Below are 23,122 nucleotides of genomic sequence, written 5' to 3' on the forward strand. Positions count from 1 at the left end.
TTGGCCAGGCTGGTCTTGAAGTCCTCAACTCCTGACCCCAAGTGATCCACCTGCCTCAGCCTCTTAAAGAGCTGGAATTATAGGTGTGAGCCACTGCACCATGCCCTGTGCAACTTTTAATGCTAAGATTCATTTGTTGCTGTTTCACAAGTGATTAGGCAGAGGTCTTTTATATTAATTTACCTATTTTATTTGTAAGAGAGTCTCATATTAAGGAAGCATAATATATGACAATCCAAATACAGTACAAATTTGGTTAATTTTGATTTTGTTAAATAATTAATCACAGGGGACCTTTAAATGGTGAGCTCCTCTGGTTATACTTATGTTATACCTCTGGTTATACTTAATTTCAAACAAATGAAATTTCATTCTATTAATGACATTTCAGAAGCAGATCTGTTGCACAAAATAAAGCATACCTATAAATTTTCTTTGTTTTTAAAATAAAGTCCCTGTTCACTCTATTTTCTATTATTTTTCTCTTTTTAAAATTTGAATTTTACTGTGGCAAGTCCACTTAACATGAGATTTACCCTCTTAACAGATTTTTATGTGTCAAATACAATATTGTTCACCATGGGTAAAATGTTGCACAGCAGATCTCTGGAACTTATTCATTTTGCACTACTGAAATTTTATACCTGTTGATTAGTAACTCCCCATTTCCCTCTCTCCCCGTCCTGTTACTCATGGTTCTGTTCTTTGCTTCTTTGAGTTTGAGTATTTTGATATCTCATATAATCTTCATTCTATTTTCTAACTTTGACAATGTTCTGACAAATTTGCTTTCTGGATTAGAGCACTGTATAGTGAAAATTGAAAATCTGGGTTATTTTCTGCAGATTCCCACTATTTTACCTTGAGCAGACACTTATCTTGAAGGGTCTCAGGTTTGTCACTTGTAGAATGGGGAATATAAACTTGATAATGGTCCCTTTCAGTTCTAAAGTTATATCAGTTGAAAATACATGTGTCACTTATGGAAACAGGTAGAGAACTGCTCACGGAATAGCATATGGATGTTATAAAGTGTTTTTTTTTAATCCTTTCTGCTGACAGTTACTTTATTTACACTTTATTCAAATGGGTTATTGTGAAGTAAGTGTTAGACTTTGTACCTTTTAAAAATGTATGTATTTGGTGTAATGTAGAAATATAGAAATTTATTAAGTATGATTTATTTCAATGTTAAGCACGAGAAAATATGCTCCAAAAGGTTAGATAGCTTGCCTAAATGACAAGCTTGTATTTCAAGCAGAACTTTCTGAATCAAAAGACTCCAAGACGAATGCCCAACTTTCAAAAATTGTCTAACCAAAATAAATCCTAAGATTCACCTTCATACTAAAATTATTTAAAAATAGTTTATTTTAAATTAATATTCACTTAAAATGTATTTATCATACAATACTTTAAAGTGTCTGGGAAATGAAAATATCCCAAGGTCAAAGAACACCATGTTTTCAAAACTTCAAAAATGTTATCAGTGACCTAAACAATTTTTAAAATTTTCATAGAGCCCATGAAAAATGTACTTGCAAATGGCTACTTTTTGACTAGGAATAGAATGGGGAGAGTATTTAGAAATAAATCACTGACACACTTTGTCCACTTTGCCGTGTGAAAACGTTTACTCACCAACATCTTTTCTTTGATCTTACAGTTGTTATTAATTGTGATTGGAGCTATAGCAGTTGTTGCGGTTTTACAACCCTACATCTTTGTTGCAACAGTGCCAGTGATAGTGGCTTTTATTATGTTGAGAGCATATTTCCTCCAAACCTCACAGCAACTCAAACAACTGGAATCTGAAGGTATGACAGTGAATGTGCGATACTCATCTTGTAAAAAAGCTATAAGAGCTGTTTGAGATTCTTTATTGTTAATCTACTTTAAAAAAAATTTCTGCTTTTAAACTTTTACATCATATAACAATAATTTTTTTCTACATGTATGTGTATATAAAAGGAAACTATATTACAAAGTACACATGGATTTTTTTTTCTTAATTAATGACCGTGTGACTTCATTTTGGTTTTAAAATAGGTATATAGAATCTTACCACAGTTGGTGTACAGGACATTCATTTATAATAAACTTATATCAATTAAATTAAAAAAGGATAGTGCTGCTATTACTAAAGGTTTCTCTGGGTTCCCAAATGATACTTGACCAAATTTGTCCCTTTGGCTTGTTGTCTTCAGACACCCTTTCTTCATGTGTTGGAGCTGCCATTTCGTGTGCCCCCAAACTCTACTTGAGCTGTTACGGAATCACATTTTGCAGTGACAGCCTTAGTGTGGGTGCATTTTCAGGCAATACTTTTTCAGTATATTTCTGCTTTGTAGATTATTAGCTAAATCAAGTCACATAAACTTCCTTAATTTAGATACTTGAAAAAATTGTCTTAAAAGAAAATTTTTTTCAGTAATAATTAATTTAGAATTAGCCAGAAACTCCCAGTGGTAGCCAAGAAAAAGGAATAAATATTGGTGGTGATTTTTTAAGTTTCCATCTCTGGTAGCCAAGTGAAAAAGGAGGGTAACTCATTAATAAAATAACAAATCACATCTATTCGAAGAATGGCACCAGCGTGAGAAAAACCTTTTTAACCAATGGCATTTGTGATATGATTACTCTAATTTAGTCTTTTTCAGGTACAAGGTATTGTGAAATTACATTTTGTGTTTATATTGTTTGCAATTTTTCTATGGAAATATTTCACAGGCAGGAGTCCAATTTTCACTCATCTTGTTACAAGCTTAAAAGGGCTATGGACACTTCGTGCCTTCGGACGGCAGCCTTACTTTGAAACTCTGTTCCACAAAGCTCTGAATTTACATACTGCCAACTGGTTCTTGTACCTGTCAACACTGCGCTGGTTCCAAATGAGAATAGAAATGATTTTTGTCATGTTCTTCATTGCTGTTACCTTCATTTCCGTTTTAACAACAGGTACTATGAACTCATTAACTTTAGCTAAGCATTCAAGTAAAAAAATTGTTAATGAATAAAATGCTGCATTCTTACAGGTTATCAATTTTCGGTATCTTTAGAGTTTAATAATTAACAAATTTGTTGGTTTATTATTGAACAAATGATTTCTTTGAATTTCCTTTTTTATTGTTAAACAAGTAATTTCCTTGAAATTGGATATACATATATATATATAGTATTATCCCTGTTTTCACAGTTTTAAAAACCGAGGCACACAGATTGTCAGATAGCAATTCTGTGGCTGAAGGGGAAAAAATGTCACCTCTTCATACTCATATTGGTGAAGAGTCCCAGCTTCAAAATTAATAGATCCCTAAAGAGGGGAAATGAAACATCTGCATTTACACACACACACACACACACACACACACAGAGTTCCCCTTGTTGGTAAGTTTTGTTTATTTTAAATGTCTACTAAAATTTGTTATCTAATTGTGAGTTTTGCACAAAGAAAAACTGTCACAGAAAAGAAAGAAAGTGTCATGTTTTTCAAAAGAAAAAAAGAAAAGAAAGTGCCATGTTTTTCAAATACAAATGTTCTGGATTGATTTTAGGATCTTTAGTGAAAAAGAAAGTATTTCATAATAAATAAAATAAAAATCTATGTAGGTAAATTTGTTTCTCTAATTTAAGAATTTGAATTTCTGAGTATTTATGATAAGTGTTGAAGTAACTTGTTATATGAGACAGTGAATATTGGCAGAGCAAATGCCAAATCAACGCCAAATCTGTAGGATCATTTGATTGTAGGAACAGAATTCTACTCAAACCAAAAGCAGGCATTTGTTGGAGTTACAGGCAGGCCTCTGAGAAGGTGGTGCCATTTGACTCTTAAAGAAGCTGCAACAGGCACAAGAGAGTCAGCTGCAGCTCTTCTTCTTCTTGAGTCTGTATCTGTCCTGGGTCCATTCCTTTTTGTGGCTGCTTCATTCCTTTCTCTCTCTGAAGACTGGTTTTTCTGGTGTACCAAGGCTATGCCACATTGACTTTATGTAGTGCTCCATTCTGGCCTCCTGAATTAACAGGAGAGTTCCTCTGTACAAACGCAAAGTCTTGGAGAGAACAGAAAACAGGTTCCTTTTGGCTCAGGGGTCCAACTGCAGTCTACTCTGCTGCTATGAGGATAATGGGTTCGCCACCTTTGTTGTTCTCTCAGCTAGGGCAGTGGGAAATGACTCTATGAAAGGAATACACATGGGCAGGCAAATGTACTAATCCTCATCAGTACTGTAATTTTAAGCAACTTTAAAAAATTCTTTTAAGTTATTTGAAAATAGGATCAAAGAAGCCTGAATTACATAAATGAAGATTTGTTAACAATTAATTCAAACCAATATAACACATGCTATAACATGGTTGAGTGTGATTGAGACTTGATTTATTAGGGGCAATAATCAAAACATTTAACAATCATTATAGTACAGAACGTACCAATCAAATCAGATGCTCAGCCAGAGTGGATGTTGGCCACCCAGCTATTATTATCCCTGGCTCAATTGGTCTTCAGCTGTGTTAACTTGCAAACACTAATTAACTCTCTAAGCCCCTCATTTTCCTCAAGTGTAAATAGACACAATAATATTACCTATTCTATGGGTGTAGGCTGAATAGTAAATGTAATAATTTGTCCGAAACACTTGGGATAGTGCCTGGTCCATGGTAAATACTAAATAAATGTTATCTGACTTATTATCAAAATTTTATCTTCTCAGCTTAACGTTCAGAACAAGTAATATACTGGGGTCTAGATAAATCTTACCTATATTAAAATAATTTAGTACTACATGCAGATATATGCTGTGTATATTATGCCTTCTGTTAGAGGAATTGCAGAAACAAAAATTTCAATTAATAATAAGATGAATTATTTCTCCCAATTGTAGAACCTTTTGACAGTTTTATCATGCATTACAGATGTAAGAACTCTCGATTGGGACTTGATAGTCTAACTTTATAATAATTTAAGAACATTCCTCTTAGAGAATTTGTATGGCCATAATACTGAACACTTATGAATTTTAATTAGCGGTCCTTTTTAGCCCTAAAAATAATTTATTGTAATTAAACACTTAAGTATTGTTCTTCCCAGGTACACTAATCTTTATTTTTTTTTCTTTTTTCTTTTTTTTTTTTTTTTTACGTGGAGGGTAATCTTTTCTCTTTCCAAATGGCAGACCTGTTAGTTTTCTGACTGTCCGGTGAAATTCTAAGTCCACTTACTTCCCAATAGCATGCAATTAGCAAAGGTCCTCCTTGCAAAGGCACAGAGCACATCTAAACATCTTGCAGATGCTGTTTGGACACTCTTCCCCTGCTTTTGGTTTCTTCGTAGAGGAGCTCATCTGGATACAGGATCTCTTTTCCCCATTGCCCATTCTAATATTTGTTACTGCTATTACTTATAGAATAATAGTAGAAGAGACAAATATGGTACCTACCCAGTACCAACAACACCTCCAACACCAGTAACATTTTTTAAAAAGGGCAACACTTTCCTAATGTTCAATCACTCTTTGATTTAAAATCCTGGTTGAATACTTACTATATGCAGAGCATTATTCTATTAGTAGATGCTGTGATGAACTGAGACTTAAAAATTGTTAAAATTAGCATAAAATTGAAATGTAAATTTAATGTGATATGTGCCCTAGAAGAAGTGTGAATAAAGTCGTTCACAGAAGAGAGAAATAATATGAGGTTCATTTATGTCTTTTGTGCATCTATAGGAGAAGGAGAAGGAAGAATTGGTATTATCTTGACTTTAGCCATGAATATCATGAGTACATTGCAGTGGGCTGTGAACTCCAGCATAGATGTGGATAGCTTGGTAAGTCATTATCATCTTTTTAACTTTTATGAAAAAAATTCAGACAAGTAAAGAAGTATGAGTAATAGCATGAGGAAGAACTATATACCCTATATTGAGCTCAAGAAATAAAACATTACAGATAAATTGAGGGTCACTGTGTATCTTTCATTAAATCCTTATCTCTTCTTTCCTTCTCATAGATAGCCACTATGAAGATCTAATACTGCAGTGAGCATTCTTTCACCTGTTTCCTTGTTCAGGATTTTCTAGGAGAAATACCTAGGAGTTGTATTGCTGGGTCATAGAATTCACCCATGCTTAACTGAGTGGTGCCAAATTGTCCTCAAGTCTGTTGTACTGACATATATCCCCATCAAGAAAGTGCAAGAGTTCTGATAGCTACATATCTTCAACAACACTTGGTGTCTGATAGATGTGAAGTGATTACTAAAAATATAGGGCAGCTGGATACATAATTATTGGCTTTTGCTGTTCTCTTACATTAATTTCTTATTCATGTTGATTACTCATTTGTCACCTAGATTGTTTTTTCTTCCTTAATTAATTTGTAGGAATTTATGAATTATGGATTGATCGTCAGCTCTATACATTTCAAACATAATCCCTCAGTCAGTGGCTTGGCTTATAGAGTCTTTTGATGAAAAGAAGCTTTTAAGTTTAATAAAGTTCAGTTTATTGTCTTTTCCTTTATGTTTTGTGCTTTTGATATCTTGATTAAGAACTCCTTTCTTATCTTGGGTTCTCAAATTTAGCAGCATAACATTTTCATACTATTATTTAAATTTTTTTCACATTATTTAGTGATAGCGCCTTTCTTATTCCTAAAGTGTTTATCATTGCCTTCTCTCTTTCTGCTTGATAAATATTGCCACACATTTGTATACTTTATTAGTGTGTACAAAGACCACATTTTAGTTGTATTATTTCTCTTGTTTTGGTTTTCTAGAATGCAGAGCCATTAATATTATAGTAATGCGTATGTGCTAATACCATAGCAGGGGCACAAATCCCATTGCAGCGGGACTGCAAAATTAAAGGAAATGATGCACATTTACTCATTTTTGTTTAAAAAACCAAATGCATATGTTTCAATAAGACTACATGGTTGGTCTGGATAGCTTCATCATTGAATTTTTAAAGTATTTTTGTACTACTGTATTTAAAATTATTCATTCACCACTGCTTTTGTAGATGGTTTAGAAACCCAAGTTAGGAATGACTGTGCAACAATATTATTATACTCTTTTTAAAATTATACTTTTTGCTTAAGTTTCTTTCCTTGTTCTCTGAGGCACTGTTCATGTTCCCAAACCACACACATTTATTCAGCTATAAAATTTGTATGATCAACTCCTGTCAGAACAAACATCATTATCAAAAATATCTCCAGGGAAAAGAAAACCCTTTTAATGCTCTCTTCTGGTCCATGTGTCTTCTTATTTTCTTTAGGCATTTTCATAACCCACTGAGCTGTAATTTAATTGGGACATGATTTATACTAAAGTTGGTTTCTTTAACTTTTTTTCTTAGTTTGATTAGCTCTCTTTAGCTTCTATAGTTCTGTCTTTAATTCCATTCCAGTATGCTTTTGGAGTTGGGTCTCATAAATGTATAGAAATGTTTCTGTTGGAAAACAGCAGGAGAATATTAAATAAATATTGTGCTTACATCTATTTAATTCTTTGCCCAACTCTCTACAAGTTTGACTATACATTTAAGCTCCTCATGCACTTACATGTTTCTTTACCTAAAAACATCTTTTCACCATGGATGTGTACAATTCCTTTCTCTTTGCTGTATTAATTTTCTTGGTTTACATAGTAGCCTCTACACATTGATGTCAAAACCTCTGTTTGGTGCATTTCTACTCTGCATGTTCAATCTCCATGGAAGTTTCTGTAAGGTATTTTCATTCCTCTAGTTTTTCACATGTGCATCCTGGCTTCGTGACCTGTGCTTTGATATCGTGCCTTTCATCTTGTGGCATTGAAGGATCTTTGCAAGGACCTATTATGTTATAATACAGTCTATGAAAAATATCAATATTTGCATTTGATCACATTTAAAAAATCACATTCTTTTGTTCGAATATCAAAGCTAATATGTGAGTGATTTCCCTGCCAAATAGCACAAGTAGCCTTTCCTGGGTGTTTATGGGCATTTATCTGGTTAATGATTCCCATCATACTGCTGTTACCCATGCCATTGCTAAACTTATACAGTAACTTTTTTGTTTTCATCTTAGCATATGTTGAGAGTAGGAAATAGATAGGACTATGCCCTCAAATTTTACGTTTATATGATGTTAATCCTAAAGGTCCTTGTGACTTCTGAAGTAAAAACTCAGTGTTGTCATTTTACTTACTGAATTGTTAGCTGAATTTAGAGTTGAGTTTACAATGGAGTAAACAAGGTGTTTAGTTTGATGTATACTTTTAGTTTTTCAGAAACAAATGTTTATACTTGGAAAGAATAGTTTATTTACCCATCTGGCCTAGTTTAGACAAGAACACAGAGTCAAATGTCAACAGAATTCTGAAGTTATAAAAATGACAGTGTGGCTTTTTTTTTTAACCTTCCACCTGGTGCTTATGCCCAAGTGCCTAGCTTTCTTCAGCTCTCAACTAATAAAGGTAATGTTTAGATAACATTTAACCTCGAGTTGCATTGTGTTTATGATCACATATCTCAAATATTGGTACACAAAACTGTACAACAACCTTTTTTATTAGATTTTCCTATGAAATTCCTTATATTCCCTAAGATAGCTTTTTCCCACCTTCTTCTCCCTTCTCCCTTCTCGGGTGCTCCAGTAATTCCAACCCCTGCAGCCAGTGACTTTATTATATCCTTTTTTAAAAATCTAAAAAAAAAATTTGATGCAACCAGAAAGAATTTTCTCATTTCTCTCCACCAGTTGCACCAGCCTACTGCACCTCTCCTCATGCACCACCTTCTGCCTGTGTTCTTGCTCCTATATTCAGGAGCAAGTAATATGCAATACCTCCCTCTTTGTGGGATCTTTCTCATTAGCATAAAAATACTTTCTCTTGATCTCCAGCTGCTACCCCATTTCTTTGACCTATATATAGCAAAATATTTGAGAAAGGACCACTTTCCATGTTTTCCTCAACCTACTTCCATTTTTTTCTCAATCCACTTTCATTTCATTGTTTTCCTCAACCCATTCTTTCCACAATCTACTTCATTTTATTTCCATCAGCCCCGTAACTCAGGATCAACATCTTGCCAGAGCCAATTTCCTTGTCTCCCTTAACAGCTCCAGCAGTATTTATGCCATGGACAAATTATTATTCTTGTGATACTTTCTCTCTTGCTTCCATGACACTACTCCCACTTCATTTTCCTTCTACCTCTCCGGCTCCTCCTTGGTCCTTTTTCCTGGCCCCTTCTCTCTTTCAGATCTCTAAACATCAGCTATATCTCAGCCCTGTTCTACTGACACTCTCTAGCTGTTATTTTCTAAACCCATGCTTCTGAAACCATCTCTTGATGAATATTGGGAGGCCAAGGCAGGCGAATCACTTGAGGTCAGGAGTTTGAGACCAGCCTGGCCAACGTGGTGAAACCCCGTCTCTCCTAAAAATACAAAAATTACCTGGCCATGGTGGCATGCACCCAGCTACTTGAGAGGCTGAGGCACAAGAATCGCTTAAACCTGAGAGGTGGAGGTTGCAGTGAGCCGAGATCGTGCCACTGAACTTCAGCCTGGGCAATAGAGGAGACGCCATCACACACACACACACACACACACACACACACACACAAAGAAAATAAACCATCTCTTGATGAATCATAAATTCGTGTCTCTAGTTTATACCTCTATCCTGCTCTCTAAATGTGTATCTAACTGTTATCTTGACACCATCATATGTTCATAAAACACAATTATAGAATGTCTTTCAGTAGGCTTGACATTTTAAGGCATGAGTTTCTGTTCAATATCTCCTTAAAATATACCCAGGGTCTCAGGAGACTATTAAAACAGGACAAAGCTTCTGTTCTACTTACTAATGTGTCTGGCCTTATTTGGCAGGTTGGATAAAAAGTCATCTGAACATTGTCACTTTATGAATAATATAGTTTAATAGTTTGTGAATCACCCCTGCAATTTAAAAAATAGTAAAATTATCAGAATCTAATTTAATAATTCCTATTGAAACACCCCATGTTAGGGGATTTCCAGTTATTTCAATTGATATCTCAATGTTTTAAAAATTGTTTATTTCTATTACTAATTCACTCTTTATTTTAACATAAATTGTGGCTATCTATATTCATTTCAATTGTATTTCTCACACCATTCTATAGATAGGGTGAAAAGTGTTAATTTTTTAAAACTCCGTACCTCAAATACTATATGAATTTATAGTTGTTATTGCTAAAGCAATTATATTTTTTCCTCCAAAACAAAGCTATGTGCTGGTTTATTTTCTTTGGACTCATAAGATGCCTTCCATTTTTAGTAACATAAGTCTTCTGTTTCTCCTATTCTTAGCTACTTAAGCATTATGTAGCTTAAATAAGCACTTAAGATTCCTATCTGTATGAACGAATAAAGATTAAATAAATAAGATCTAGATAGGGTGACAAGGTGATGCTTCAAACTGAACCATACCAAGCCATCTAGCGATTGATAAATTACTCACGCTCATAATCACATTGTTGGAAAGAAGCCATTGACAATTCAGTTTGTTTCACGACTATCACATATTGAGCACAGCTAAAGGACTACTTTTTGTCTTTTACTGTTTGTTTTGTTGATCGAGTGACTGATTGTGCAATGACCAACAAGAAGTCTAATGTGTAGAGAAAAGGGGAACCTGGCTTTTCTGCCTTACTCCTGATGCCTAATTCTGAGCATGTGAATATTATTCTGTTTCTTTAATTCTCCAAGTGAAGCAGCAGATAAACCATCCCTGTTTCTGTTAGCTGTCTACCCTGTTCAACTGTGTGTTTCTAATAACATAAGAAGAAGAAAGCCACCAGGGTGAGCAGGGAAGGCAAAGAATCTGCAAGGCTTGTGGATAGATTTCTGTTAGTGAGGCTCTAGAAAGTTCTTCCAAGATTGATGGAATCTGAGAAGAGTTTTCTGTCAATACAAACTCCCTCGGTTTCTCCTTTGTCCTTTTATTGCCTGTGTTTATTTTGGGTTCCAGTAAAGACAAGTGACTGATTGTACAATGACCAACAAGAAGCCTGATGTGTGGAGAAAAGGGGAAGCTGGCTTTTCTGCATTACTCCTGATGCCTAATTTTCTTGTACTGAAAGTAGTTTTTGCTGTAAGAATCTGAGGGGAGGAGTCATTTCTTCATTTTTTTTTTTGGTCTCCTTTTAATGGTTTCTTGATCATGTCTATCTTTATTTTTCTGTTTTCACAAATCTTTGTGGTATATTTTCCTCTCATGACCTCTGTCTCAAGACTTCTTTCCATCCATCTCTTCTCATTTCATCCTGTAGAGTGTCTGTGGAAAGAGCCCTGCATTCCACTCTGGCCTTGCCACGTGTGGCCTTGGGCAAGTCCTAGCCTCCTTGAAGGTCTTATTTTTCTCATTTGTAAAATGAAACAGTTTGGTGAGAAGTTTTCTAAGGTTCCTTCCAGCTTTGACAATCTCTCTCTTCTGGATCTTTTTCCCATGAAAAATTTCAACTCTTGATTAGCATGTAGGCAGGGATTATTCCACATCCTTATAGGAATCACATTTCTGCTACTATCCCTGAATGCTAGAGTCCATTGATTAAGTTATTCACTGCTGCAATTATCAGAGCTGATCAAAGAACTCTGAACCAGTTTGTTACTAGAACTAACAAAGAAAATGCCATTATGATGTTCTAGAGTCTTGAATTCGTAGAAGAGGTTTAATGAGAACCCTAAGGGATTGCTGGAATGTTAAAAACAAACAAACAAACAAAAAGGTTGAAAAGTTTAGAAAATTCACTGGTCTTTGTGCCTATCATTTTACTTCCAGGGTTTAGATAATCTCATTTTTGCAATGAAGGAATGGATTAGATCGCAAGTTCTCATCCTAGTAGCACATGCAGAATCTTTATAAAAACACAGAGTAGCCAGGTGTGGCTTTGAGAGGCTGGGGCAGGTGGATCACTTGAGAATAGGAGTTGAAGACCAGGTTGGTCAACATGGCAAAACTCTGTCTCTACTAAAAATACAAAAATTAGCCAGGCATAATGGCACATGCCTCCCAGCTACTGGGGAGGCTGAGGCAGGAGAATCGATTGAACCCGGGAGACGGAGGTTGCAGTGAGCCAAGATAGCTCCACTGCACTCCAGCCTGGTGACAGAGTGAGACTCCGTCACAAACAAAACAAAACAAAACAAAAACACAGATTACTTAGGGTCCACTAAGACCAGTGAAGTCAGTTCTCTTGGTAGGGGGCAGGGTGACTGAGCATGATGTTTGTAATTTTAAAACTGCTCCAGGTGATTCTAGTGTGTATCAAGCAAGACTTGTGAACCACTGAACTACATGCTAAGACTCATTTTAGCTCTGATTTTCTGTGAGTCATAGCAGAAGGCTCAGCAAACTTTTTCTATAAATGCTAAGATAGTAAATATTTTCAGCTTTGTGGGCTGTATTGTCTTTATGACAACTCAACTCAGTCTTTGTAGGGCAAAGCAGCTGTACATACTATGTAAACTAATGGGAGTAGCTAGATGTGTCCTGTGGGCCATAGTTTTGCTGACCCCTGGTCTATGTCATAGAATTTCCTTTTGAATTGATGGACCACCAGCAAATGATTTTTGTCCTGTACCAATCAATGATACATACGTAAATCTCTATGAGACATGTAAGGATGAGGCTTAATGACAGAGTACTTTGGGGAAGACACAATATTGCAAAATTAAGATGCTTGGAGAAAAATCATATTAAAATAGTGAAAACTGTGAGAAGGTATTTTGATTTGTTGTTTTGGATTCCTCTTTTTGCAAATTATTTTGAAATATTTTCAGTGGAAGCTACATAGATCCAATTGCATTCACCAAGCTAGATTGTAATTAAGCTCCAGAGTAAGTAATAGATTTGATGAGTGATGTCCGACCTTTTACATGGAAGAGTAAGTTTGAGTTTTCCTTTGCCCATTGACACACTTAGTATCATGTTTACCAAAGTTCTTAGTTATTGAAAATGGGCACCAGCACATTTTGAAACGTTGGTGTTAACTTGGGATATGCCTTTTGTCATGTTGCAAATAGATTTTGTTTCTGTTTTGTGAAGGTCACCATCTCTGTCACTTCTGATACAAAAAGAGACACTGACTTCTCAAGTGAGTTGACACAGGTTAAAATATGTAAACCATTTCTGTAGAGAGCAAGCTGTAATAATATACTAAAGGGCTAGGTTTATAGTATAATATAAATAACTCATTTGTAAAAAGTCAGTCATGGCATTTGACTGACTTTTTATGTGCTCTAGTCGTGTAAGTAATAGATGTAGAAACATAGACCAGAGTTTCAAGAACATGTTTTGGGCAGAGTCTGTTTTCTTGCTATTATCTCTTAAGTTTATGTTCATGGCCTAAAGATTATGCTAATGGATCTACCTTGGTCTTGGGTGTCAGGTCTGTGTTAGCGAGTATTGAAAAGCATAGTTTTTGCCTACTGGGAAGGATTTATGATTTAAAAGCCCTAAAGCTCCCCTTTTATATAATTCATACTTAGAAAATTTTTCCTGTAAAATGTGTGACTTTTTTACATTGTGCCAGTTTTGTAGATGACTCTTGTCATATTTATTTCTTACAATCCTTCCATAACTATCAGTCACGAAGTCTCTTTATAGTGTTGCCAGCCAGGTCTCAGGTGTGTGAAGTGTATTTTCTATTATGGCTTTTGGGGTATGATAGCACATAGTTTGGGTGTTAATGCCTAATCTTGATGTTCTGGCTTCTGAACAACCAAAAGGATGAAAGGAAATAGAACAAATATTTTTGTGAGGGAGAGGAGTCTGGCTTCTTGACTTACTCTAGAAAAAGCCTGTAAGCCTCCTCTTCCCTCTTTGTCACACAAAGTGACAAGGAAAATCAAGAATTATTTTCTTCTTGGCTTAAATGCATCCCTTATAAAGTAAGGCTGATATCAAGCTGTGAAGCGATCTTTTTGTCAAGACTGTCATAATCCCAAAACACTTTGTTCTTCTAATGCTTAGGTTAGTAACTTTAAACATTTTTATAAAGATGGTGAGGTCCAGTTTTAAGGATTGACCCCTTCTCAAGGGGCTCAGAAGAGGTTTTGGAGAATAATAAAATTAAATAATGAAACCAATAATTTAAACCAGATCATGATCCTTAAGAAAAAATCCCATCAAATTTGGGCTAAACTCTAGTGTACAAAGATCTGCACAAATTATGTCAAGTATTCTTCCCACAAATGAAGAATGGGGTTCATTGTGTCATTGGTTGGGTCTCATTTTGGCTTCATCTTCTATTTCTCAAAGTCTAAGAAAAGTGCTCCTACCGAAGCGGGTGTTGGCTCTCATGAGACTTTGCTGCTGGCAGGCTAGCTTGCTGCTCTACACAGAGATATCCCTTGATCCTCCTTGGACAACTCTTTTCTGTGCACAGGAAGCAGCAGGCTGGGGTTAAGGAGTTTGCCAATCCAGTCATTCTGATAATTGCTGAATATGAATTTCTATCCAGCACAATCTAGGTAGCTACAATGGCACAGTAGTTTTTATGTATCAGGTGAAAATGTTTAGTAGGCACTCTAAATGAGAGAAAAGGTTAAGTGAGGTTAAAAGCTCAATGAAAACAAATAGATGAGACTAAAAATAGTTCAATAGGTTGTAACTTCCGTCTAATCCAAATAGCAATGAATATTTTGAGGCTGAGGAGCTGAGGGGTAAAATTGCAGCCTGGACTACTTGCTAATGTAGACCTGCAGCACTGTCATTCTTACTGCACAGACACTGCTTTCTGCATAGGAGGTAGAATAATGAATTCATTTATTATTAACAAAGATTTATTAAGTGACTGCATGGTACTAACCACTAGATGGGGAGGGATATTTTGAACTGTCCATTGTTTGAATATAACAAGGAATGCTTTGAATGAGGTTACTCTAATAGGCAGAATTGGTTTAACAGGAAGCCTATGAGACATAAGCCACACGTCCTCTCACGTGCAGGAACTCCTTTGAAGGCCCTATACTTAATTTTAGATGCATAATTTGGATTTGGATTCTTTTTTTTTTAAGAGTTCCCCAAATTACTTAAGCTTCAGGCTCCACAAAACCTGGATCCACCCCTGGTAGCAGCTCTGAATCTTTCACTATGAAATTAAGTGTACAAGAAATATGACTTTACTTTTTCTGTGATTGAGTTTATTTTCTATTTGAGCACGCATTCCACTGAGTGAAAGAAATAATATCATTGAATTCAGAGATTTTGCTGGGTTCTAAGTGGAGTTTACAGAATGCCATGATATTAGGGATTAAGGAGTGTGTTGCCCTACATCACCTTTTGTCCGTGCTCACTGTCTCTGAGGCACTGATGTTCCTATGTGACCTAGAGGGGCATGGTCCAGGTAGATGAAGTCTGTCCTTCTTGTTCTCACTGTGAACTCTCCCTTGCTGAACCTTCTTCAGCTTCTTCCATGCCCCTGAAGGGTAAAAAGATTCAAATCTGAAGCTATATCAAGTCATCTGTGCGTAGACATTCCAAGCAACCATGTTCACTCTACTGCTCCCATGTCATGCAAGGCACAGGAAGCTTCACTATGGCATGAGTATTTCCTGGGCTTTGCCTTGGAATTCAGGCACGGGCCTCCTTTGTTCTAAAATTCCCCAAATCTACTTAAGGATAGTACCAGGATTTGGCTGAGAGGCAGAACTTTTCTTAGAGGACCTAGTATCTAAACCCTCTTGTTACCCCCATTTATGGACCCCATTTATGGGGTGAGGAGAGTGACTGCTTCTAATCCATCATAATTTTGTCTATGGCTACTGTTTTTGCATAAACACTATATTTTGAGTCCTTAGGCTTTGGCTTTTGGTGCTTAACGGCCAATATTCACATGGTTCAAAATTTTCAAATGATCTATATCTGACTTGAGTTTCAAAAGCCAGTTTTTGAAACTTAAATGACCAGAATTGATTTGTTCTGCTCTGGTTCTGATGTGGCCTCTCCTTCCAGAGGTACTGGAGGTAGAATATCCAAGCTGGAAGGCCCGCGACTACAAGGAATTGGTTAGTAATTCATAATGTTATCTGTCCACATCTATTTAGTAATGGCATTTCAGTGGCTGCACAACTGACCATGGTGAAAGTGTCTGCACAAGCCACTTTTTCTTCCTGTCAGAAAATGTTCTCACCCACTGAATTGTACGACTGTCTGCTCATATGCTGTGAATGAGTGCCCAGTCTTAAGATTAAATCACATGTTCTTGGCTACGCATATTTGGCCATGCTGTAATAGGCTGTAATAGGGAGCTATAATAGGCTGTCTTAGAGTCACATTAAGCAGCTAGACTGTAAGAAAGACAATGAGTTGGAAAGTTACATTTTCTAAATTTGATTGGTACATTCCATTTGTCACATTTGACATTAGAAGTTCTGGATTCACCCTCTATGGTGAGCTTCACTAATGGAGAATGTAATTTGTAATGCTCAAACACAAGTCCTAAACAGAAAACATTGTATGTTACATTCCAGTGCTACCAAAATAGTGGTTTTGAAAGTCCTTATTTTCTAATAATACTATGTGTAATTTTGAGTCATTTAGATAGCAACAGTTAAATGTTTTATAGATTGTTTGGAAGTATTAAAATGTGAAGGATTTTTGTTATATAGTGTCTTTCCTATTTTGCTTAATAAAATATAACTTTAGAATTGTGTATAGAATTAATATGCAAAAATATCAAGTCTCAACTTTAACTACATTTGTGTATACCCTTCAATTATTTCAAGAGAGGGATACTTTTCTTATGCAGGATAAATACAATAAGATATTTTAAATGCATTGTAACTACATCTCTGGCAGTTTCATCTCAATAGTAGTTGTAATTTTATCTCCCAGACCTTATTATAGACTAGCAGCTCTCTATGAAAATTAATGACAGTGTAAGAGTGTATTTTAATTCAAAGTTAATCAAGAATGACTGAGTCAAGAGTTAGCTACCCCTGAAAGTAACTCATAATTCACAATTTAAAATATTACATGTGGAACAATCGTGACTATATGCTTTTACTTTCTCTATCATTATTTAAGGTGTGGGCTTTGGGTCCTTTTCACATCCATTAATAGTGGGCTTGACTTCAAAGGATTATTTTCTTGAATCTTGAATAGTTGCTGAAGACAATTTGAAGATATTTTCAAGATGAAGGAAACTGAAGCATAGAATCACTAGAATGAAAAAAGAACTTCACAAACAGTGCAGGCTTGATCAATGGCATGGGAAAACAGGCAATACAGTTAGAATTGCTAAGATGGAATTTTAACATTGAATTAAGGATCTATCTCTAAACTCCTCTGCTTTATCCACCAATTATTCCATATTAAAGATGAAGAATTGTTCCCATTTCACCTTTTGATAATGAAAAATAGAAATAACAGAAGCAAATACACTTTTGCCCACAATTTTTTCCAAAAAGAATAATTTTTGAAGTCTAAACATTTGTTGTAAATAAGATGATGCGTTAATATTGTAAAGGAAAGCTAGTTAAGTTTTCGACTGAATAAAGCCAGCATCAATAATTACTAGTATGACTAAAAATAAGAGCAGTAAAATTGTGTCTAGTCAGCTACTAATACCTGGGAAGGATTGAGCCACAGGATCAAAGATGATATCTTTTAAAAATAGAAGTTGATTGAATTCAAAGTCTTCAAATTCTTTCTTTTTATTCATTTATATTTATTTACTCATTAGTATATTCATTCCTTTATTCACTTATTTTTCAAATATTTATTGGGTACTTATTATATGCCAAGTTGTTTTTAAAATCACATTCCAAATTCCAGTAAGTCATAATTATTCAGAGATGCATGTTATTTTTAAAAAAATTGAACACCTTTAAAAATTATCAAGTTCTTTTATTTCTGTATGCATTAAAGATAAACTTTATTAAATGTTACATGAATAGATTTATAAAGCAGATAAATATTTAATTTCAAATATAACCCTTATATGCAATTACATTTTCCTTAGCATTAAAAATGAATATTTAAGTAATTTAGATTAAAAGTGTAATTATTTAAATGCAGATATATGCCAATGACTTAAATTGTTTGAAGATTATAGCGAAGTTGTTTAAAATTGTCTAATCATCAAGAGTTCACTTAACCACTTGGTTGACACATAAACTTATAGTTAGTTACTAAGGTAGTTGGAGAGAAAGAGAAGAATCTTCAGTAGTGGTTTTGAGGTGTGGTACATTTTATTATAATATACCAGTTATACAGCATTGTGCAGTGCTGCTCATAGTAGAAATAAATTTTCTCTTTGACGTCATCTATTCCCTTGAGAATAGTTTGGCTATTTATGTGTGGCTTACATAACTGAGAATTAGGTGATCACAAAAATAAACAGGCCTATACAGAGCCCATTTATATAAGTCCTGGTTATTTCTCTTCAGTTAAGCTTTTAATTATATCCAATTATTTCCTGTTAGTTCATTGAAAAGCTCGACAAATAACCAAGTGATGAGTAGCAAGTGTCACATTTTACAAGTTATTTTTTAGGAAGCATCAAACTAATTGTGAAATTGTCTGCCATTCTTAAATACAAAAATGTTGATATTTTTATTTCAGATGCGATCTGTGAGCCGAGTCTTTAAGTTCATTGACATGCCAACAGAAGGTAAACCTACCAAGTCAACCAAACCATACAAGAATGGCCAACTCTCGAAAGTTATGATTATTGAGAATTCACATGTGAAGAAAGATGACATCTGGCCCTCAGGGGGCCAAATGACTGTCAAAGATCTCACAGCAAAATACACAGAAGGTGGAAATGCCATATTAGAGAACATTTCCTTCTCAATAAGTCCTGGCCAGAGGGTGAGATTTGAACACTGCTTGCTTTGTTAGACTGTGTTCAGTAAGTGAATCCCAGTAGCCTGAAGCAATGTGTTAGTAGAATCTACTTGTAACATTGTTATTGTATAGTAGAATCAATATTGAACACACATGTTTTATTAAATGGAGTCATTATTTTTAATATGAAATTTAATCTGCAGAGTCCTGAATCTATATAATGGGTTTATTTTAAATGTGATTGTACTTGCAGAATATCTAATTAATTGCTAGGTTAATAACTAAAGAGGCCATTAAATAAATCAAAATTGTAACATGTTTTAGATTTTCCATCTTGAAAATATCTTCCAAAAATATCTTATTGCTGACTCCATCTATTGTCTTAAATTTTGTCTAAGTTCCATTCTGCCAAACAAGTGATACTTTTTTCTAGCTTTTTTCAGTTTGTTTGCTTTGTTTTTCTTTGAAGTTTTAATTGAGATATAGATTATTTTTTCCTAGTTATTTACTATATTTATTAAGCATGAGTAATTTATATTATTTTGAAATCCTTCTTATGGATCCCAGCACTGGGCTGAACACATAGAAGGAACTTAATATATACTGATTTCTGGAATCGATTCTTGGAGACAGGGTGGTCATTATCCATATACTTCAGGCTCCATAAACATAGTTCTTAATTGCCTTCAAATCCCTAATTCTGGACTGCTCTATAAATCTAGACGAGTATTATATATTTTGATTGATTTTTTTTTAGATAAAATAAAAGGAAGCTGAAAACTGAATTGAAAACTGAATTTTAAAACTTTATCTCTCTGTGGTTACTTGCAAACACAGATACAAAAATATATAGAGAGATACAGTTAGTAAAGATGTTAGGTCACCGTTACTAACACTGACATAGAAACAGTTTTGCTCATGAGTTTCAGAATATATGAGTTTGATTTTGCCCATGGATTTTAGAATATTTGATAAACATTTAATGCATTGTACAAATTCTGTGAAAACATATATATAGGATGTGCGAAAAGTCCCTGTGTATCATGTGAAATGGCTTAAAACGGAACACCATAGGTATTCATATCAGTGCATACCATAGGTAGCTGAAAGTGTTTTTTCCTGGGGTCGTCAAGATGAATGCCAAAAGTGATATCATTATTATAAACAATAGCAAGAATAGGTTAGTATAAACCTGGTAGAAAGCCTTGATAAATTGACTTTCTCTCCTCCTGACATCCTGCCACCCCTTTGCTTTGCTGATGCTCATTTCTCCACTAAATTAAATTCAAGCAAGCCCTAGTAAAGTAACAGAATTTGTGGAGTCCTCATTAGTATAGGAAGTTTCCCTGATGTGAGATTAGTAATTAGAGATGTAGCAAAATGAGAAAGAAGTAATATGTTTAGGTATTTCATTTTCTCTGAACCTGTATATACAAAATAGGCCATGTGTGTTCAGTAACTATTCACTGCAAGGCACTCTCTAGGTACTTTGGGGGAACTGGAAATTACTCACATAAGGCTATGGATTGTGCCATTTGTCAAAAGACAAAATGACAACAAATTTAGCTTAAAGACCTCAGTCAGCTTTATTTTCTATTCTAGATTTGGACAATCCTTCATTTCATAAATTGGAATAAGTGTTCCAATAAGTTGAGCAAAGGAGCTTGGCTTTATAGACCCAAAAAAAGGGGCAAAGGAAGCAGAAACAAAGAACAAAAAGAGAATTGGTCATTTCAAAGTTACTTTTCTTGAAAGGTGGGGACAAGGAGACAGAATAATAGAAAAGTCACTGATTGGTTAACATTGGATTAAGAATTAAAACAGAGGGAACTTTAAGACTGAAGTTTGAAACTGACCTGTTTGGGAAATCAGGCTGTCTTCTTTCTTGATTTCTTGGAAGGCCGGGTAACAACTCAGTTTTACTTTGGTGAACATGGGTGATTCCATTTTTACTTTTAGTCTGGTCTGTTGAGGCCTTGTGAGAGAGCTTAATCTAAAACAATGACTTCCTATAATTTTTGTTTGACACATCCAAAGAGGGACTCTAATATTTATTGAGAGCTTATCATATCCTAAGCACTGTTTAAACACTTTTATTTGCTATTACATTTGATCTTATTATAACCCTAAAGGCAGATATGATTGCTTTTATTTTCCACAATGGAGGAAACTGAGTTTCAATTAAGTGAATAAGGGAGTAGGGATCTTAAACCCAGATACCATTGCTCCTCTTTAAAGGTGGAAGAACAGAAAACATGGGGCAGGGGAACAGATAAAGTTTCTGTCCCAGGAGATGATAATCTAAAAGGGGAAACGTAAGATCCACTGAAACCTGAGGCAGATTTATTGTGGCAATAACAAAGCTTAAGTTTCACAGAACTTCATTTGCCTGAGCCAACTTTGAAGGCCCTGTATCTAATTTTGTATTTATAATGCTATAATCTTTATTCTTGAAAAGAGCCCTGCCTCCAAATTTACAAGCTTTGGGCCCCCAAAATCTTTGAAATGCCCTTGAATAAGAGATATCCAGGTAAATGCTATGGGAATTCAGAGGAGGAAGCAGTTAGTATCAGTTGGCGGAGGGTTAGGCTATTAAGAGAAGGTTTTATACAGGAAGTGGCATTTAGAATGAAGCTTTGAGAATTGAGCTGTGTATTTGAACAAGTAAAAGTGGTGTTGCAGAATTTTCCTCCTTAGTTCAATTAAAAACCCGGGTTCTTGTCACATGATCTGGAAAATTTAGGCACACAGATACATTGAAGCATGAGTAGAGCAGGATTTTATTGGGCAAAAAGGAAAAAAAGAAGAAAAACTCAGCAAATCGAGATGGAGTCTTGCTCACAGACTGAATCCCAGGCAACCACACAGGAACTTAAGAGATCAGACTTCTCCCCTGCATAAGGTGCAAATTCCCCATGGCTCCACCCACTTCTCCTTGGTGCGCATGTGGGGCTCCAGTCCACTGTGGGCATGCCCAGACAAGCCCTGGGCAGGTTCCCTCATCTGTGGAAAAGCATCTGATGTAAACACTTGTGGGTTGGTTCGGAGATTCTCTGGGACCCTCTTTTTTTTTCTCTGCCTAGGCATTTGGCTGTCTCAGTGGGTGGGAAAGGGTGCTCCAGGCAAAGGGCATAACATGAGGCAAGGGGCAGGCACAGAAAACAGTGACTGGTTCAGTCAGGTTGGGGGATGCCAAAGGAAGTAATGGGAGACAAGATTGGAGCAAGATAGATAAGAGATTGTGGATTTTTTTTTCTTTTTTATCTGTATAAATACAGAGACAGCGTCTTACTATGTTGCCCAGGCTGGTCTCAAACTCCTGGCCTCAAGTGATCCTCCCACCTCATCTTCCCAAAGTGCTAGGATTACAGGCATGAGGCACTGTGCCCAGCCTCCAATTTTGGATTTTGAGAGCTAAAGCAATATAGTCGAAAACTCAGATAATCCAGGTAGATTTTCCTATTAGGTGCTATTTGGTTCCTGGTACAGAGCTAAAACCCTTGGAATTTCCTAAGTGATAAGAGCTGCAGGAGCATCTTTTGTTATATGTTTCCCCCCGCTGGTTCCTGAAATAGCTCTAGAGAAATACAAGTGAATAACATCCTTAGTTATTCATATCAAGCCCCTATCAACCATATCCCAGTTTCTATTTATGAGGTGGCTTTTGGGAAGTCCCTAAAGACAGGAGTGGGGAAGGGCTGGTTGCCAGGGGGATGGGTTGAAACTTTCAGCTTCCCCCCTTGACCTCCAGGGAGGGATGAGTGGCTGAAAATTGTGTACAATCAACAATGGCCAGTGATTTAATCAACCATGCCTATGTAATGAAGCCACCTGATAAGCCTTAACTGGAAATTTTTTAGAGAGCCTTCAGGCTTGTGAAGACATTGGGGTGCTCAGAAGTTGGTATTCCAGAGAGAGCACAGAATCTCTGTTCCCCTTCCCACATACCTTTTGCTATGCATCTCTCCCATCTGGCTGTTGTTGAGTGGTATCCATTTATAATAAACTGGTAACCTAGTAAGTAAATTGTTCCCCTGAGTTCTGTGAGCCGTTCTAGCAAATGATCAAACCTAAAGAGTTCATGGATATGTGCAACTTACAGATGCACAGTCAGAAGCACAGATGACAATCTGGGCTTGCCATTGGCATTTGAAGTGTGTTGGGAGGCAGTCTTAGAGGAATGAGCCCTTATCCTGTGGGGTCTATGCTAATAACAGACAGTTGTCAGCATTGCTTGGTGTCAAAAACCCACATTGTTGGTGTCAGAAGTATTGTCAGTAGGATAGAG

The 23,122-nt window shown here is 35.7% G+C and overlaps 1 protein-coding gene across 1 annotated transcript in view; it reads left to right on the forward strand.

The window, feature by feature from the left end:
• The window catches only part of CFTR (CF transmembrane conductance regulator), a 184,276-nt gene that overhangs the window by 125,999 nt on the left and 35,155 nt on the right, over positions 1 to 23,122 (forward strand). The window contains exons 19-22 of the mRNA XM_055283782.2: positions 1,667 to 1,817; positions 2,731 to 2,958; positions 5,727 to 5,827; positions 18,610 to 18,858. Of these exons, the coding sequence (XP_055139757.1) occupies positions 1,667 to 1,817; positions 2,731 to 2,958; positions 5,727 to 5,827; positions 18,610 to 18,858 (729 nt within the window). The remainder of the gene's footprint in view (positions 1 to 1,666; positions 1,818 to 2,730; positions 2,959 to 5,726; positions 5,828 to 18,609; positions 18,859 to 23,122) is intronic.

This window comes from Symphalangus syndactylus, chromosome 6, assembly GCF_028878055.3.
Source record: "Symphalangus syndactylus isolate Jambi chromosome 6, NHGRI_mSymSyn1-v2.1_pri, whole genome shotgun sequence".
In the NCBI taxonomy this organism is placed as follows: Eukaryota; Metazoa; Chordata; class Mammalia; order Primates; family Hylobatidae; genus Symphalangus; species Symphalangus syndactylus.